The 15535-nt window shown below is 43.4% G+C and overlaps 1 protein-coding gene across 1 annotated transcript in view; it reads left to right on the top strand.

Annotated features, from left to right (window-relative positions):
- Nucleotides 1-15535, top strand: part of ZNRF3 (zinc and ring finger 3) — a 156821-nt gene that overhangs the window by 84912 nt on the left and 56374 nt on the right. The window contains exon 2 of the mRNA XM_041728615.1: nucleotides 11036-11161. Within this exon, the coding sequence (XP_041584549.1) occupies nucleotides 11036-11161 (126 nt within the window). The remainder of the gene's footprint in view (nucleotides 1-11035; nucleotides 11162-15535) is intronic.

Genomic DNA, 15535 nt, shown 5'->3' with positions numbered 1-15535 from the left:
TCGGCTAAGCATCAGCCTTTGGCTCAGGTCATGATCCCAGGGTGCTGGGATCAAGTCCTGCATTGGGCTCCCTGCTCAGTGGAGAGTCTGCTGCTTCTTCTATCCCTTCCCCCTGCTTGTGATCTTTTTCTCTCATGCGCACACATGCTGTCTCTCAAATAAATAAATAAATAAAAATCTTTAAAAAAATCCTATGAAAGATTTAATGTGTTTTGGGAATTTCTTTTCCACTTGTTTTATTCTGGTTTCAGACTAGCATCATGCAGTCTTAATGATTTGTTGTTTTATAGTATTCTATTTTATTTATTTATTTAAGTAGGCTCCATGCCCATTGTGGAGCTTGAACTGATAACCGTGAGATCAGGAGTCACATGTTCTGCTGAGTAAGCCAGCCAGGCCCCCCTATGGTATTCTTTTTCAATTTGGAAGAAGGAGAATTCCACTTCACTGTTTCCTCTCCAGCATCTTTCCTCTTGATTCAGTAACTCCGTTGTGCATAAGCACCTAACCCTTACCTTTTTATAATAAGAACAATCAAGGGGATGCCTGGCTGGCTTAGTCAGTAGAGCATGCGACTCTTTATCTTGGAGTTGTGAGTTTGAGCCTCGCGTTGGGTGTAGAGATTACTTTTTTTAAAAAATGAAGAAAACAAAAAAAAAAAAAAAAAAAAGAAAACATTAAAACCAAACAGAAAGAACTGATGTAGAATTAACTTTTGCTTAATGTTTTCAGATGCTTTTGTATAGTCTGTTGAACACTTAAAAAAAATTTAACTTATGAATCATCGCCTTACCTATTTGAAATTGGAAATAGAAGTTCTTGGTGGAGGTTTGTAAAGTCAGACATGAGATTTACACAGAGCCATACCTAAGTTTCAATGTAATCCTCCGACAGAGGGAAATTCCAGGGGATGCAGGATACTCAAGAGAGAAAGTGGACTTGAAATACTTGTTGCCTTACCCAGCTTCTTACAAGCAACTTCTTGATTGTTCTTTTGGTACAGCAGAACCTGATAGGGTAAAGGCTGTCCTTGGTTTTTCTCTACAAAGTGACACCACTACAGGAGACTACGGCTTAGTGTTCTGAGAGCCAGAGCCCTCAGCAGAGAAGTGCTGGTTTAATCCTTAGGCTGTTTCCAGTTGGAAGTGGCAGCAAACCGCAATAGCCAGCACCTTTCTGTGCCTGACAGATTTTCATCTCCATTGCTATAACCACATCGGGGTAAAAGCTATATTCAAGTACTTCTAGATTCTCAATCCGGAAAAAGGTTTAAACTGGGTCTGTTCAAAAAGCAAAGAGAGTTGTCTCTTTCTTTGTACATAGAACAGAAAAAAGAAACCCTGTGATTCAAGAGAAAATGGGTGGGGCTGTCCTTTTCCATTCCCTCACGTACATTATAAGTCTTGATCCTAGCCACCACACCTTTTAAGAAAAGGTTCAGGGACTGTTGTTTCAGGTAAACCTCTGTGCCACAGTGACACCCTACCCTGGCTGGCAGCAGCAAAAGGACAAAGGGAAGGAAGTTTCCCTTTTAAATCCCTAGGAATTTTTTTTGATGAGATAATATTACAGAGTGAAATGTCTCTCCTGCTCTTAGTTCAGTGTTTGGCTCCTGTGTAACAGTAACCCACTTAGAAGCAGGCAGCCCTTTTGAAGTTATTTTAAACTTTGAGCAGAGTGTAGAGATATTGTAACTCTGGATAAGAGCACCCCCCGCCCGGGTTTCAGTTTTGTCATTTCAGACGTGTGGAAAGTGCACCAGTATATCTCAAGGATTTTGTACTGAAAGCTTCTTAAAGAGCTGGTCTTGGTTTCAAAGCTTGGCTTAGTATCCTGTACTCAAGGGAACGTAGTTCTGTTCCTCCAGATACTTAACCTTGTCTGGCATAGTCTTTTGGCTTTGAAGTTCCCATAGATCCTTTGTTCATTAACAAAACAGGGAAACCATGATAGTCAACCCCATTGGGCTCTGAGAAATTTGAAGAAGGTCCATCTTCATATTTCAATGTAAAACCAGATGTTTGATATCTGGCATTGATGATGGTCAGGTATACACATTGCTTGTTGATAGTCATTTTGCTTTAGCGGCTCCTGATTTGGAAACCCAAGTAGGACATTCATTGCCTCTTCTAGAGGTTATAGGATCTTTGTGTGTCTGGGGGAAGGTTGGGGCTTCTCAGAGCAATCACCCTGGTTATTGTGTTTGCCATCTCTATAACACCCAAATCCACGTCATACTCTGGTGCCACCTGGGAGTTATTTTTGGTTGTGGGGGTGGTGAAGGCTGCTGGTTCTTTCTGCACCATGTCTCCCTGAGTCATCCCTGTGTGATGGTCCCAGCCATCCTCAGCCTAGGGGGACGGAATGCTTCCACACAGGACCCATAGAATCTACTGGAACACCTGGAGGAAGGATCTTCTGTCCAGTAGTGCATAAAGGCTTTAATCAAAATAAAGCATGTATATGTTTACAAAAAGGCAAAGAGTACTTCCTGACTTATTATAAAAAAAGAGCATTCCTCTGTTCCACCCTTTGGCATCTCTGATTGCTATTCCCAGGGGCAACTATTCTCAATTATTTAGTGGTTTCTTGTCTTTGTCTCTGAATATTTCTAAAGTTCTGTGAATTATTTCTAAATTAACATGCTTATAACTGCTACTTTGAGCATACTTCATACTTTGAGTCCATTAAACAACCAAAACAATTTTTCTACCCCCTACTATGGAAAGTGAAAATTTTTGTCCTCTCCTCCCTTCCGTTCCCTTCCCCTATCCCCTTCTCCCACATCCCATCTCTACATTTTTCCAATGTAGCTGTATCACAATTATGGCTTAGATCAGGGTTTATATTATTATGGCTGTCACTCTTTTCAGCCAGGTCATGCAGGCCATGCCCTGCTTATGGTTTACAGTTCTGGTGTAACTTTTAAATTTTTTTCTGGAGTTAATAATTGTCCCACTGTGTGCCATTACTTCAGTTTGCTATATGATTATCACTTTTCATTCTCTTAGGCAGAACTATAAAACTCTTGTTGGTACTGTCAAGCCTGTTCTTTGTTTTCTTTTTTAGGGGCGCAGGGAGGCTCTCCTGCAAGCCAGTCCCATCTGGACTGGTGGTCATCCAGCAGACTGGGTATCATCCTGGGGACATCACTCTCCATTTTTCTTCTCTGTTGGATTCTCCATGTCCTGGAGCCCATGCCTGACTGGTGCTTGGTTTATTCTCTTGTTTTGTTGAAGCTGACAGTGACTTCTGAGATCAGATGTGGTTGGAAGAATTTAAGGTTTTGCTTTGGGTGGGGGGCACATCCTCTATTCTTCTTCCCTTCTCGACTGCCCTTCATTTTTATTTTTTTAAAGATTTCATTTATTTATTCATGAGAGACACACACACATGGAGAGAGAGAGAGAGAGAGAGAGAGAGAAAGAGAAAGGCAAGCAGGGGAGAAGCAGGCTCCATGCAGGGAGCCCAACATGGGACTCGATCCCAGGACTCCAGGACTACACCCCAGGCTGAAGGCGGCGCTAAACCGCTGAGCCACCGGGCTGCCCTCCACTGCCCTTTAAAGCACTATCGTGAGCCTGCCTGAGTGAAGGGCATAAGTGTTCTGTTCTCTGTATGTAGAAAGCCTTAGCCACCTCTGTATCCTCAGCTCCTGTGGTCACACAGCAGAACCTAGAAAGAACAGCCTTTCCTCCTGTCCATTGTTCATAAATCTTTTTATCTCAATGATGTCTTTGGTGACATTGTTTAAAGTTCATGCAGCATTTGATTAAATCCTGACCTGTTTGCCCTGGTCCCTTACTTAGCTGAGCAGAGACCCAAGTAGCTTACCAAAAACAAAGCATGAGGCATGGCATCAGACCTGCCTCTAGCCAAAGGCTGTTCTGCCAAAAGTCATTTATTGAGCACCTATTGAACACAGTGCTCTGGTTGGAGTTACAGGGGACCCCTGTAAGAGTCTCCTTCTAGAAGCAGGTGCCTTAGAGGGGAAGCTGAAAGAACTGTGATAAGCACCAGACAAAGCATTTGGGGACCGGGTAGTGAAAGCAGCTATCTGTATTGGTAGATTCAGGAAAGCTGCATGAAAGGGGTGGCAGTGAATGAAGCTGGGCTCGAGACAGTATTCTAGGCAAAGGCATAAAGCGTGAGCAAACATGACAAGTCTAAAGGAAGTGAAGAAGGTGGGGACTTTTCTAATGATAGAGTATCTACTATGTTACTATGGCTACATATTTGATCTCCTTTAATCCTTTTAGCACTCTGTTAAGGCAGGTGATAGTGTCCCCATTTTACAGATGAGAAAATCGAAGTTTATAGAAATTGAGTCATCTGCAAGCTGATGTACCTCATAAGAGTCAGGAGTGAGGTTTAAACACAAGGTTGCCTGATTCCAAAGCTCTCATTCTTTCCATCCCCAAACACCTCTTGGAACAAATCAAGAGTAAGAGAGCAAGAGCCAGAATAATGCAATGTTCATGATAATGTCAAACCTCGTGTAAAGGATTAACTGGGCATTTTCCGTCAAATGACTTAAGCAAGAATATCGAGCATCCCCAAATTACTGTTCTGATAGCGCAAGGCCAAAGTGTGCGGTGCAGGACATGTTTTCTTTTATAGTCTCACACTTTAATTGTACCTGATTGGTTATTTGCACTGTTCTTATGTGGATCTGTCCTAGGAATTTTTCCTGTCTTCTCATTCCAGGCCATCCTTCCCTTTCTATAGCGTTCTTTGCCCAGTGGGGTCTCGGTCAAGTTCCACTCTGGGTTTCCAAGTCTATTCAATTGTTTCTTTCTGTTTTCATTAGCAGTTCTTTGTGTCGTTCCCAAGACACACATAGATAGCTCAGCCATTTTTAAACTTTTAAAAAATATTAAGGCAAAAACTTACTACATTTCAAGCACCTGATTAGGTAAACCCCACACATCCAGACATTTAGAGACAGTAAACTCACAGGGGTACCTGGGTGTCTCTGTTGTTACGTGTCTGATTAAGCATCTGGCTGTTGGTCTCTGCTCAGGTCATGATCTCAGGGTCATGAGATAAAGCCCTGAGTCTGGGCTCTGCGCTCAGCTGGAATCCGCTTGAGATTCTCTCCCTCTGCCTTTACCCTCCCTAAAGATAAAGAAATAATCTTTAAAAAAAAAAGGAAACCTCAGAAATGCCTATAATTTTTAAATGTTCACGTGTCACATTAAGTTCAAAGTTAACATGTTCAAACATTCAGCGAAGTATCCTAAGATTAATCTTCAACAATAGCATTCAGAAGGGCACACAGGTTTTATATGTAATCACTGTCTGTGTGTCACTGGCTGGCGTCAACCCATATAGATTAACAAGCCTGGTTTTTATGTGCTGGCTGTCCGGAGTTATCACTCTCTGTAGCAGATTGTTACTCAGGGATCCCTAGGTGGCTCAACAGTTTGGTGCCTGCCTTCGGCCCAGGGCATGATCCTGGAGTCCCGGGTTCAAGTGCCGCATTGGGCTTCCTGCATGGAGCCTGCTTCTCCCTCTGCCTATGTCTCTGTGTCTCCCATGAATAAATAAAATCTTTTAAAAAAAAAAAAAGTTTATTTCACTTAAGTTAAATGATAATTGCAGCTATTATTGATTTCTGGGCATAAACAGAGTGAATCCCATGTGGGCAGTTGGGATATTGAAAGCAAAATTGTACAAGGGTATGTGTATAGCATCTTTCTCTTATGTTTAACTTTAGCAATCTGATTATCAAAAGTAATTTTTTCCAAAATTTTAGAGGACTCCCTTACTTTTTTTCAAAGTTCTGTCTTAATTCTTTGATCATTCTCTATGGATATTCTCTCTTGTGGATTTCTTCTTTAATCTTTCACTAGATTGTTTGCCGTTGGCTTTGAGGGGAATCCTGTTATTGACTAATATGGCTTTTATGGGCTCCATTATATTCTACATCAGCTGCTGATTTGCACTTCTGGTTTACAACTTACTGGTTTGGAACTTACTTACAATGTCTAGTGACTCTGCATCTGACATTGCAACGATTAACAAGTGGTTGCCATAAGGATTAAATAAGATAAAATAGATCAACATAACAGCATGTAAATAATTATGAGTAAACCTTTTCCATTGCTTTCCTCAGACTTGGCATATTTGTTTGCACTTTGTGCCTTTGCCTAGAGTATTCATCCTTTGCGACAGATCAGTTCACAGATGAGCATTTTCATGTGATAGCTACTTGTCCTTCCCTATAAAAGAGCTGCTGAGCTCTTAACTTGGAGCCCTTGGGAACACAAAACCCTAGGGTGTAAATGGATGGAGGCCTGGGGTGGCAGCCATTTCCAGGAGCTGATACTGTCATCCGGAGTGAGCGGACAAGAGACCTGAATCATTAATATTTAGCAGATGGTTCGAGGAAGACATTTTTACAGAAGACCTAGCTAAAGTTGCATTCATAGAAGCTGTGTGCCTGGAAATGTAAACTGTCATAAAGAACTCAGGAGAGAAAGCACCAAGGGTGGAGCTGGGAAGGTGGCAGAGATAGTGAGGTAGGTTTTCAATCCTCTGAGATGTGATTTTGGTGGCCTCTTTACCCTTCACGGGGAAATAACCCATGCCAACGGATTACGCCCAGTGGCACTTTAGAAAAATTCTTTTTGGGTTCTTGAATCTTTGATCCGTGGTCAGAAGTCAACACCCTTGACAGGCTTGCCATTTGGAGCTGCTAACAGTCCCTGCAGTGTCAGCAGATTTGATTGGGGCATCTTAGAGGAGAACGGAGGGAGAGAACGTCTGCACGACGTGTGGCCCAGGGTGTAGGGCCTGACAGCTTTAAGGGGACCTGGACCAGCGGGTGTGTTTGAGGCTTACATAGTTCAGATTTCTGCATGCCTGTGGACGCACTCTTGACATGCCTCTCCTGACATGTGGCTCCTTTACAGCATAAGCCTCCGGTCTGGTCATGGCCACTTTCTCCTCACCGTGGCTACAAAGAGCCAGGCTTGGGCATCTCCTACTTCTCTTGTTTTTTCGTTCTCGTTCCTGAACCTCCTTCTCTTCTCCCCACATTTCACACACCCTCCTAGGCCACCTCTTCTCTCTAGCTGCCCATGACTGTCCCTCCATTCTTTCCACTATACTTCTTACTCTTTGCATTGCGAGTGTTCAGCATTTGAGGGCATTTAGCTTTGCCTGAATCACATTAACTTTAGGTTTATTCTCTCACGCATGTTTTTGTGTTCTAACTTAGCAGTTCTTGAAATGTGTCCCCATGGAATGGAATGATCGTAGTTTACACAAAATGGGTTTATAATCAAAGGGTCGGAAATGCTGGTGTTAGCAAAGGTTGAAAACCTTTTGTTTTTTAAACCTTAGGCCTCTGCAGAGCTTTAATTTCCAAAAGCAAATCCTGAATCCCTGCGGAGTGTTTCTCAGTTTTAGTTACTTGTAGAAGAACCTGTTTTTAATCTCTCAGGGATAGTATCCTGCAGGACATGGTTTCTAGAAGGGCTGCTGTAATTGGCTTAGGCTCTGGAAGGGTGGGAAGCACTTTGTCCTCCCCTGTGGATCCCCATCTTAGTTAAATGCAGTCATTTCTTTTTTTTTTTTTTTTTTTAAGATTTTATTTATTTATTCATGAGAGACACAGAGAGAGGCAGAGACACAGGCAGAGGGAAAAACGGGCTCCATGCAGGGAGCCCAATGTGGGACTCTATCCTGGTTCTCCAGGATCGTGCCCTGGGCTGAAGGCGGCGCTAAACTGCTGAGCCACCTGGGCTGCCCAAATGTAGTCATTTCTGAGTAAACTCTTGGGACATTTTTATTTTTATTTTTTAAAGATTTTTATTTATTTATTTGAGAGAGTGAGAGAGAGAGTGCACATGAACAGGATGGGGAGAGGGAGAAGCAAGCTCTCTGCTCAGCAGAGAGCCTGACATGAGGCTCAGTCCCAGGACCCTGGGATCTGACCTAAGCCAAAGGCAGATGCTTAACTGACTAAGCCACCCAGGGTCCTCTTGGAACATTTTTTTTTTTTTGGAACATTTTTTTAAAAAGCATTTTTAATTGTTGGAAAAATTTATATAAAATTCACCATTTAAGCCATTTTAAGGTGTATAATTCAGAGGAATTTATAGTCACAATGTGCACCCAGCACTGTTCTCTGATTGCAAAATATTTTCATTACCCCAAAAGAAACCCTGGACCCATTAAGCGTTCACTCTCCATTTCTCCATCCCTCAGCCCCAGCAACCACAAATCTTTTTGTTCCTATGGATTGGCCTAATCTGGACATCTTATCTCAGTGGAACCACTGATAAAATGTCTTAGACCTGCACCATACCTCTGCTCCCCCAGTGTAGCTCTTCTTCACTGGCCAAACTTCATTCATGTGTAAGTAACAAAAAACAACTGTCCTCTGGAAATCTCCAAGTCATGTGGCCATGTTAAAAATATAATGGAATACTGTGAAAGAGGGTCATGGTATGGTTGCCATTGCCATGATTTGGCCTGGGATTTCAGGAAGCTGATTTGAACTGGGCAGGGACTCCCTTCCTGGTGGTAGAAGTGACAGGCTCTTGCACAGTTGGCTTATCACCCTCCCTCATCTCCTCTCCAATCAGAGGTCTACATTTCAGGCTGCTCATCATTTGATAAGCCACCAAACTTGTTAGAATGGGGAGCTGGGTTCTTCAGGAGTGGAATCTTCATTTGTCCTTTGAGCACCGTCACCAAGCCTGAGGACTTATGCAAAAATTGAATGTTCCAGGGCCCTCTGTGTCATGTGTTGGGATTCCCAGGGGATGAGTTATTCCTTACCCACTGGAGAGAACTGCTGCCCTCCCCGCCCCTCCCCATACCTCATGGCACCCTGTGCCCACCTCCCTCCTAGGCTTATACAACCCGTCCTGTTGCTCCATTGAATTGCCACACTTCTCTCATCTCTCTGCTGCACCCCTTACTCCTCCACTCTGGATTCCTCTTGAGGCTGGGCGTACCACTGCCAGGAGGTGTACAACCCATCGGCCTGGAGTTATTATTTTCAGTGTGCCACTCTTCCACTCAAGAACCTGTGGTGTTGTATTGGGGTCCAAACACCTTTCTAGTTTTCATCTCTCTTCTTGGTCTAGACTCTGGTCCTTCATACTTATCAGACTGGTCTGGTTCCTCTTCCCCCTCCAGCCTGTAGTTCCTCTACCCCAGGCTTAGGACAACTAACTGTCTCTCCTTTCTCCTTGACCAATCTGACTCTTCCTTGAAACTCAGCTCACAGCTCAGCATGGGGCTTCCCTGAACATTCCAGCAACTCTTGCTGCCCACACTAGATTCATGTTGCAACTCTAGTACCACAGAACTTAGAGTTGGCAACATTTTTTCCTAAAGATTTAATCACTTGGTCTTTCCCTCCCAGTCAAATGACTGGTTCTTGGAGGAAGGGATGGTAAAGTTAAGCAAGTGAAGTGGGAAGGCACCAGACTGTGAATCTGAGGGCCAGGTCACCTATGAGTGCAGCCACTTACTGGCTCCGTTGTCTTGGTAAATCTACCTATCTTGAACTTCTGTTCTCATCTATAAAATGAGTGGGGGATTAAAAAGAGTATCTTAGTTTCCTATTTGCTGCTCTAAGAAGTTACTGTAAACTTAGTGGCTTAAAGCAGCACAAATTTATTCTCTTAGCCTTCTGGAGGTCAAAAGTCAAAAATGGATCTGTAGGTGACATTCCTTCTGTAGGCTCTCTGTAGGAGAATTCTGTAGGAGAATCTGTTTCTTATCTTTTCAGCTTTTAGAGGCCAGCCTTGGAAGATATTATTCTGTCAACCACAATGGATTCTTAGGTCTCTTGTGTCTCTACACATTTCTTACAGTTATTTAAAGAGTTTAGCACTGTGCTAGACTCATTAATTTCTTTTTTTTTTTTTAAGATTTTATTTATTTACTTGAGAGAGAAAGTGAGGGACAGAACACGAGTGGAGGGAGAGCCACCCAGGCACCCCTAGACTCATTAATTTCTTGATAGGTTAGTTTACCTATGAGGATTTCCTGTTCTCAGATTGTTACTGGGGATTCCAGAGCCTGCCTGATAAACCCAATGATAGAACTGTGAGTGCAGACTTGAGGATTGTTCTGTTTTTATTTTATTTTTAATTATTATTTATTTTTTATTTTTTAAAGATTTTATTTATTCATGAGAGACAGAGAGAGAGGCAGAGACCCAGGCAGAGGGAGAAGCAGGCTCTATGCAGGGAGCCTGACGTGGGACTCGATCCCAGGCCTCCAGGATCACACCCTGGGCTGAAGGCGGCGCTAAACCGCTGAGCCATCCAGGCTGCCCTATTGTTCTGTTTTTAGACTTTCATTGACTGCACTTTTACTAGCAAGAATTTGATGATGGTCTTCTTCCTATTTTTGAGTTTCTGCTTTGCCCGTTTTGAAAGAATCCTCAAAAACTTTCATCTGTTCCCCAGTAGCCAGGAGTGGCCTCTTAAACAGTTTGTTAGTTATACTGGTGATTCTACTATATGTCCAATGGTTTTTCCATAAATTCCTGAATGTGTTTCTGAGTCCTCTTGCGTAACTTGCAGTAGAGGTGTGTCCTTAAGGTCTAGAAGCCAAAATAGTCTAGGATAACTAACCTAGTTATTTTTATCTGTAATTGCTACTAAATATTATGGTGTTTCACAGGAATTTAGATAGGTGTTTATATGGGAGTTATGCAGTTTTTCTTGCCCTGCGTCCCATCAATTGGTGTCCACCTTGGGTGACGACCACTTACAAAGCAGTGAGAAAGCGGGGCATCTGGCTGGCTCAGTCGAGGAGCATGCAATTCCTGATCTCAGGGTCGTGGGTTCATGCCCCACGTTGAGTGTAGATTATTTAAATAAATAAATAAACTTGGGGGGGGGGGAAAGGCACTGAGAAAGCATCTGTAAAATCTGTCCCCCCTCATATTTAATTTTAAGTTTTAGAGTACTTTTCACTATTGAGTCTGAGACATGTACAATGTGGCTCAAGCACATCTGTGGCCTATATATTGAAGCTTCCTTTCTCTTTTGCTTCCTAGATGCACCCACTGGGCCTGTGTAATAACAATGATGAAGAGGACTTGTATGAATATGGCTGGGTAGGAGTGGTGAAGCTGGAACAGCCAGAATTGGACCCAAAACCATGCCTCACTGTCCTGGGCAAGGTAAGTGTCAGGCCCTGAGGATGGCCGCACTTCCAACTGGTGTTCTCTGCTTTCCCATTTCCACAGTTCCTCACAGAGCAGGTTACATGGCAGAGCCATGCAGGCACAGCATTCTTTCCCAGCTGAATCGTGTGAGATGAGGACTAAGATGTACGTTTCTGGCAGCAACCTGCCCCCAGCCGCCCCATGGAGCTTCTGAGCTTGGACTCTGATAGCCCCTGCCAGCCTAAGAGTCAGCTCCACCTCTTGTCACTTTGTGACTTTAAGCAAGTCACCTTCCCTCAAAGAGTCTCAGTTTCTTATCTGTGAAATGGGTTCATAATAGAGGTTCATAGTACCTTCTACCCTCAGGGAGAAGTTCCAGAAATCTGAGCTTTGGGGAGTTTAGAAAGGTAGTAAGACTGTACATGTTTTATATTAAGTAACCCCCCAGGAGGTCTGGGGCAGTTCTCAGTAATTAAACACAAGCCTATTTGCGTAGCAAACGATATGATGTTCACATTAAGTGGGATAAACTAAAATCTAAATCGCCTCGTGTTAGTTCAGGGCAGCTTTGCCTCTAAATGAGTTCAGGTCCATTAAGTTTTGCTGCCAAGTAAGTTATGGAAAAACTTCTGGGTTTTAGAGCTTTTTTGGTTTCAGAATGGCAGACAGCAATTATGGTCCTATATTAGAACTTACCTCATAGGATGGTTAGGAGGTGAGATGAGATGCAAACGGCCAGCAGTGTAAGCTCTCAAAAAATGTTTGCTGCCATTGACTGCTCTCATCCCATTTAGAAGTACTAAAAAAGACCTGTGAGCCAAGAGGGGTCAATATTATCTCTGGCTGCTGTGTTAAGATAGAAATAAATTTATTTTGGGAAACTATCCATCAATGATCTTAAAATATGACAGATAACAATCTGTTTTAAATTGAACTGGATCATTTTGTTAAAGAGAAAGGTTTGGAGAAAGTTATTGGAATTTTAGTTGAAGGGAAGGAGGTATCTCCTAAGGATTATGTTATTGCCTGGATTTTTTTATTTTTATTTTTATTTTTTAATAATCTCAGAAGCTGCTGTCTAGATATCATGGGGAGACAGCTGGGAAGAAAACAGTTCTGGTCCCTGACCTCTTGAGGATCCAGGCAAGAGAGGAGGTGGTTTTGATACAGGGTCCTTGATGGGGAACCTTTCCCAGACTTGAAGATGTGCCAGCCAGGGTCTCCTGAAAGACTTTCAGTCCAGGAGACCATTATGGGTCTAACTTATGATTTTCATGTCTCACTTATCTTCTGAAGCTTCTGAGCACTTGTCGAGCACTCTTGCTCTTTTATAGCAGCAGGGGGCTGGGGGTGGAGGGTGGTGGTGGTGGTGGTGGAAACCAACCCAGGAATTATTACCTGTTTGGTTTACAGTTCATGAAGTCAAATCAAGGTGTTTTAGGTGACCCAGGCCCTGATACTTCATCGTTTAAATAGTTAGCCAGAGCTGCTTAATGATGCTAGGAAAGCAGCGACTCCTTTGAGAATACTTTAGTGTTTTCCTAGGAGAAATGCCAGCTACATCCAAAGGGTAGGAACACTGCTTTCCTTGTAGGTAGTACACTCCTTATATAATATTTTCTCCTGTACTTAAGCTGCTGCTATGCAGGGCTCAGCAGCTTGGCTTAATTTCTTTGCCCCAGTCCAGAGGAGCTCTACCTTTGCATCTGTTGTGTCTATAAATGGGTTGGAACAGGTTTCTCGGGGACACCCCATTGTTGTTCAATGGCTTAGTGATGTTGAAGTCACTCAGAGAACCCAATTGTTCCTTCCCCCCACCTAGAACAACCATGTAGTGGTGTTCCTTGAAGAGTTTTGTATGGTTGGGCCTGCTAGCCTGCTAAGCCAAGGGGAATAAAAACCCTTGACATATATCGAATCATTAAGTACTTCTTGAGTTTATTCATTCACCAAATATTTATTGAATGCAGAAGCTAAGTGTGTGGTTCTACCTGCTTGCAAGCAAGAGCCCTCTCCCCCAACCATGTTTCTGTTTGGAAAGGCTGTGTAGTGGCCAGGCAGTATTTACACGTGGTTAGTTACTGAAATTTGGCTTCACACCTGAATAAAATCATTAGCAAAAATGCTTGGGCCAGACAAAGCAAGACAGCTTCACATCTGTACAGGAGGTGTGATGACTCACACATCTCCCCCTCTCTCCCTCTTTCCTTTTTTTCTTTCTCCCTTCCTTCCTTCCTCTTTTTCTTTCTCGTTTTAAAATGTAACTGTCCTCAGCTTCGATTTTGTTAACTTTGCTAACTGCCCTTTCCTTTTTTTTGAGCCCCTAGCAAGAGATTAGGATAAAGATAAGCAAAGTGATCCTTGTGGGCAGCTCTGTCTCCTGCAAATAGCATGCTTTTCTCTCATTTCTTTGCTCTCGGTGGCTACAGCAAGAAGACGGTGGGCAGTGGAGAGAAGCACAGAAGGAAGAAACTGCAGTCAAGTCAGTGTGGGGGTGGGAGGAGGGACTCCTCCATATAGATGTTGAGACTTGCTGAAATCCATGGAAGGGAGGACTTTGTCAGGCATTCGTAAAAAGCCTGTGGGAGAAAGGGGGGGGGTGGCGGGGAGGGCCAGACACAGACCCCTCTCCTTCTACCACCCTCCACCTTCAGTCACCTACTTGCCCACAGAAAATGCCATGGGGCAAAATGTTGAAACAAGAGAGGAATGTCCTAAATTAAAAAACTGTAAATGCCTCTCCAGGAGTTCAAATAAAGTTTCATTTTAAAAGCAAAAGACATAAACTCATCACCTTGGTTTATTACTGAATGCTTTTGAACTCCTCAGAAGGGAACACTATAAACTCATGAGAGAAAAATGATTTATGTTCCCCTCCTTGTAATCTTTTCGATGCTGTAGGAGACAGGGCAGATGGTAGGATCAGCTAGGGAGGCAGAGTTGGGGTGAGACGAAGCCCCCTACAGGGATCTAGCCAGCCAGGGGCACAAAGCCAGGGCCTGTATCACACCAGGCACAGAACAAATCTCACCACTTTCTGGGTCTCTCTCTTTCACTTAGCGTTAAGAGGCTGTTATGGGCTCCTTACTTTTCCAATATTTTGAGCTTTTGTGTCATTTAAAACCTGCCCTTGAGATTCTAGTTTGGGGAGATTGTCTGTATCATTGAAAGGCAGACTCAGTTACCTGTGACAGTTTAAGTGCTAGGAAATTAAAATAGAATAAAATTGACATTTCTGAGGAACTTGCTACTGAAAGTAAGGGTCTTAAACCATCCCCAAAATGCAGGAATCTGCATATGTCCTGGGCATTTTAACCCTTTAGTTTAGACAGTGTTTATTAAGCATCTTATGGGATGGGGGAGAATTTTGAAGGTTGACTTAACTAGCTTCAGTTCCTATGACCCATCCACATAATAGAGGGTCTTGTGGCAGGAGCACACAGGATATGCTGGAGTTTCTGACAAAGCCCACCTGGCCCAGACTCCATAAATGGAGGCAGAATATACCTCCTCTCCCCCTCATCCCACGTTGGAGTGGAGCCTTAGGGAGGGCTTTGAAAGACAACATGTCAGTCAATAGACATGGACTGGCTCTTTCTGGTACCTAGGAAGACAGTGTGAGGAAACTAATGAAAAGACAAGAAAGGCAGGGAATTTCTAGTCAAAGAGACCCAGCTCTGGTAGTGACCTCAGAAAGGTCACTTCAGTCCAGAGGCCCTTGTGCTGTTCCTTGGGGCTTGTACTGTCTTTGTCATTGCATCAGGAGAGCTGCGAGATGTTTGTGGAGAACTTACCATAGACAGCCGACAAAAATGTAAAAGTAGCCATAATGTGTTGGGCTGCTCGCAGAGCACTAGGAGCTTTCCAGGCTGCGTCTTTCATTGTCAGACTGACTCTGAGATCGTGTCCAGATTCCCATTTTACGATGAGGAAATCGAGTCCCATAGGCATTCTGTACATAACCTAAGTTCAAATAGCTCCCAAGTAGCCAACCTGAGATCTGAGATAAAGACTGTTCTACGGCCTCATCCGTGTTAGTTTCTTCCCCTCCCCCACTTTCATCTTCACCAGTTTGTAGATAAAAATCGGATGCTTTTTAGTAGCTACTGGTTTGGTTAGGACTGTTGATTCCACTTCATAGAGACCCATCTTAAACTGCAGTGTTGAGCCCAAAGGGGATTTGCTCTTGAAGCTCCTGGGTGGCATCAGGGAACCCATGAGAGGTGCTGCTGCTCTTCTAGGATAGCCGACTCTGAAGCTCAGTGCCAGTGGCTCTTCCCCAAGTCTTCTGTATACCTTCTTTCATTCCTCTCTCTCTCCACTTGCTTGGTAGGAGACATAACCCCAGCATCCCTGGGCCTGACACTCTTGGTTTTGAGCCTAAAGGAT

This window comes from Vulpes lagopus, chromosome 14 (assembly GCF_018345385.1).
Source record: "Vulpes lagopus strain Blue_001 chromosome 14, ASM1834538v1, whole genome shotgun sequence".
NCBI classification, from domain to species: Eukaryota; Metazoa; Chordata; class Mammalia; order Carnivora; family Canidae; genus Vulpes; species Vulpes lagopus.
The sequence above is the reverse complement of the archived record's forward strand: the minus strand, read 5'-3'. Positions and strand labels throughout refer to the sequence as shown.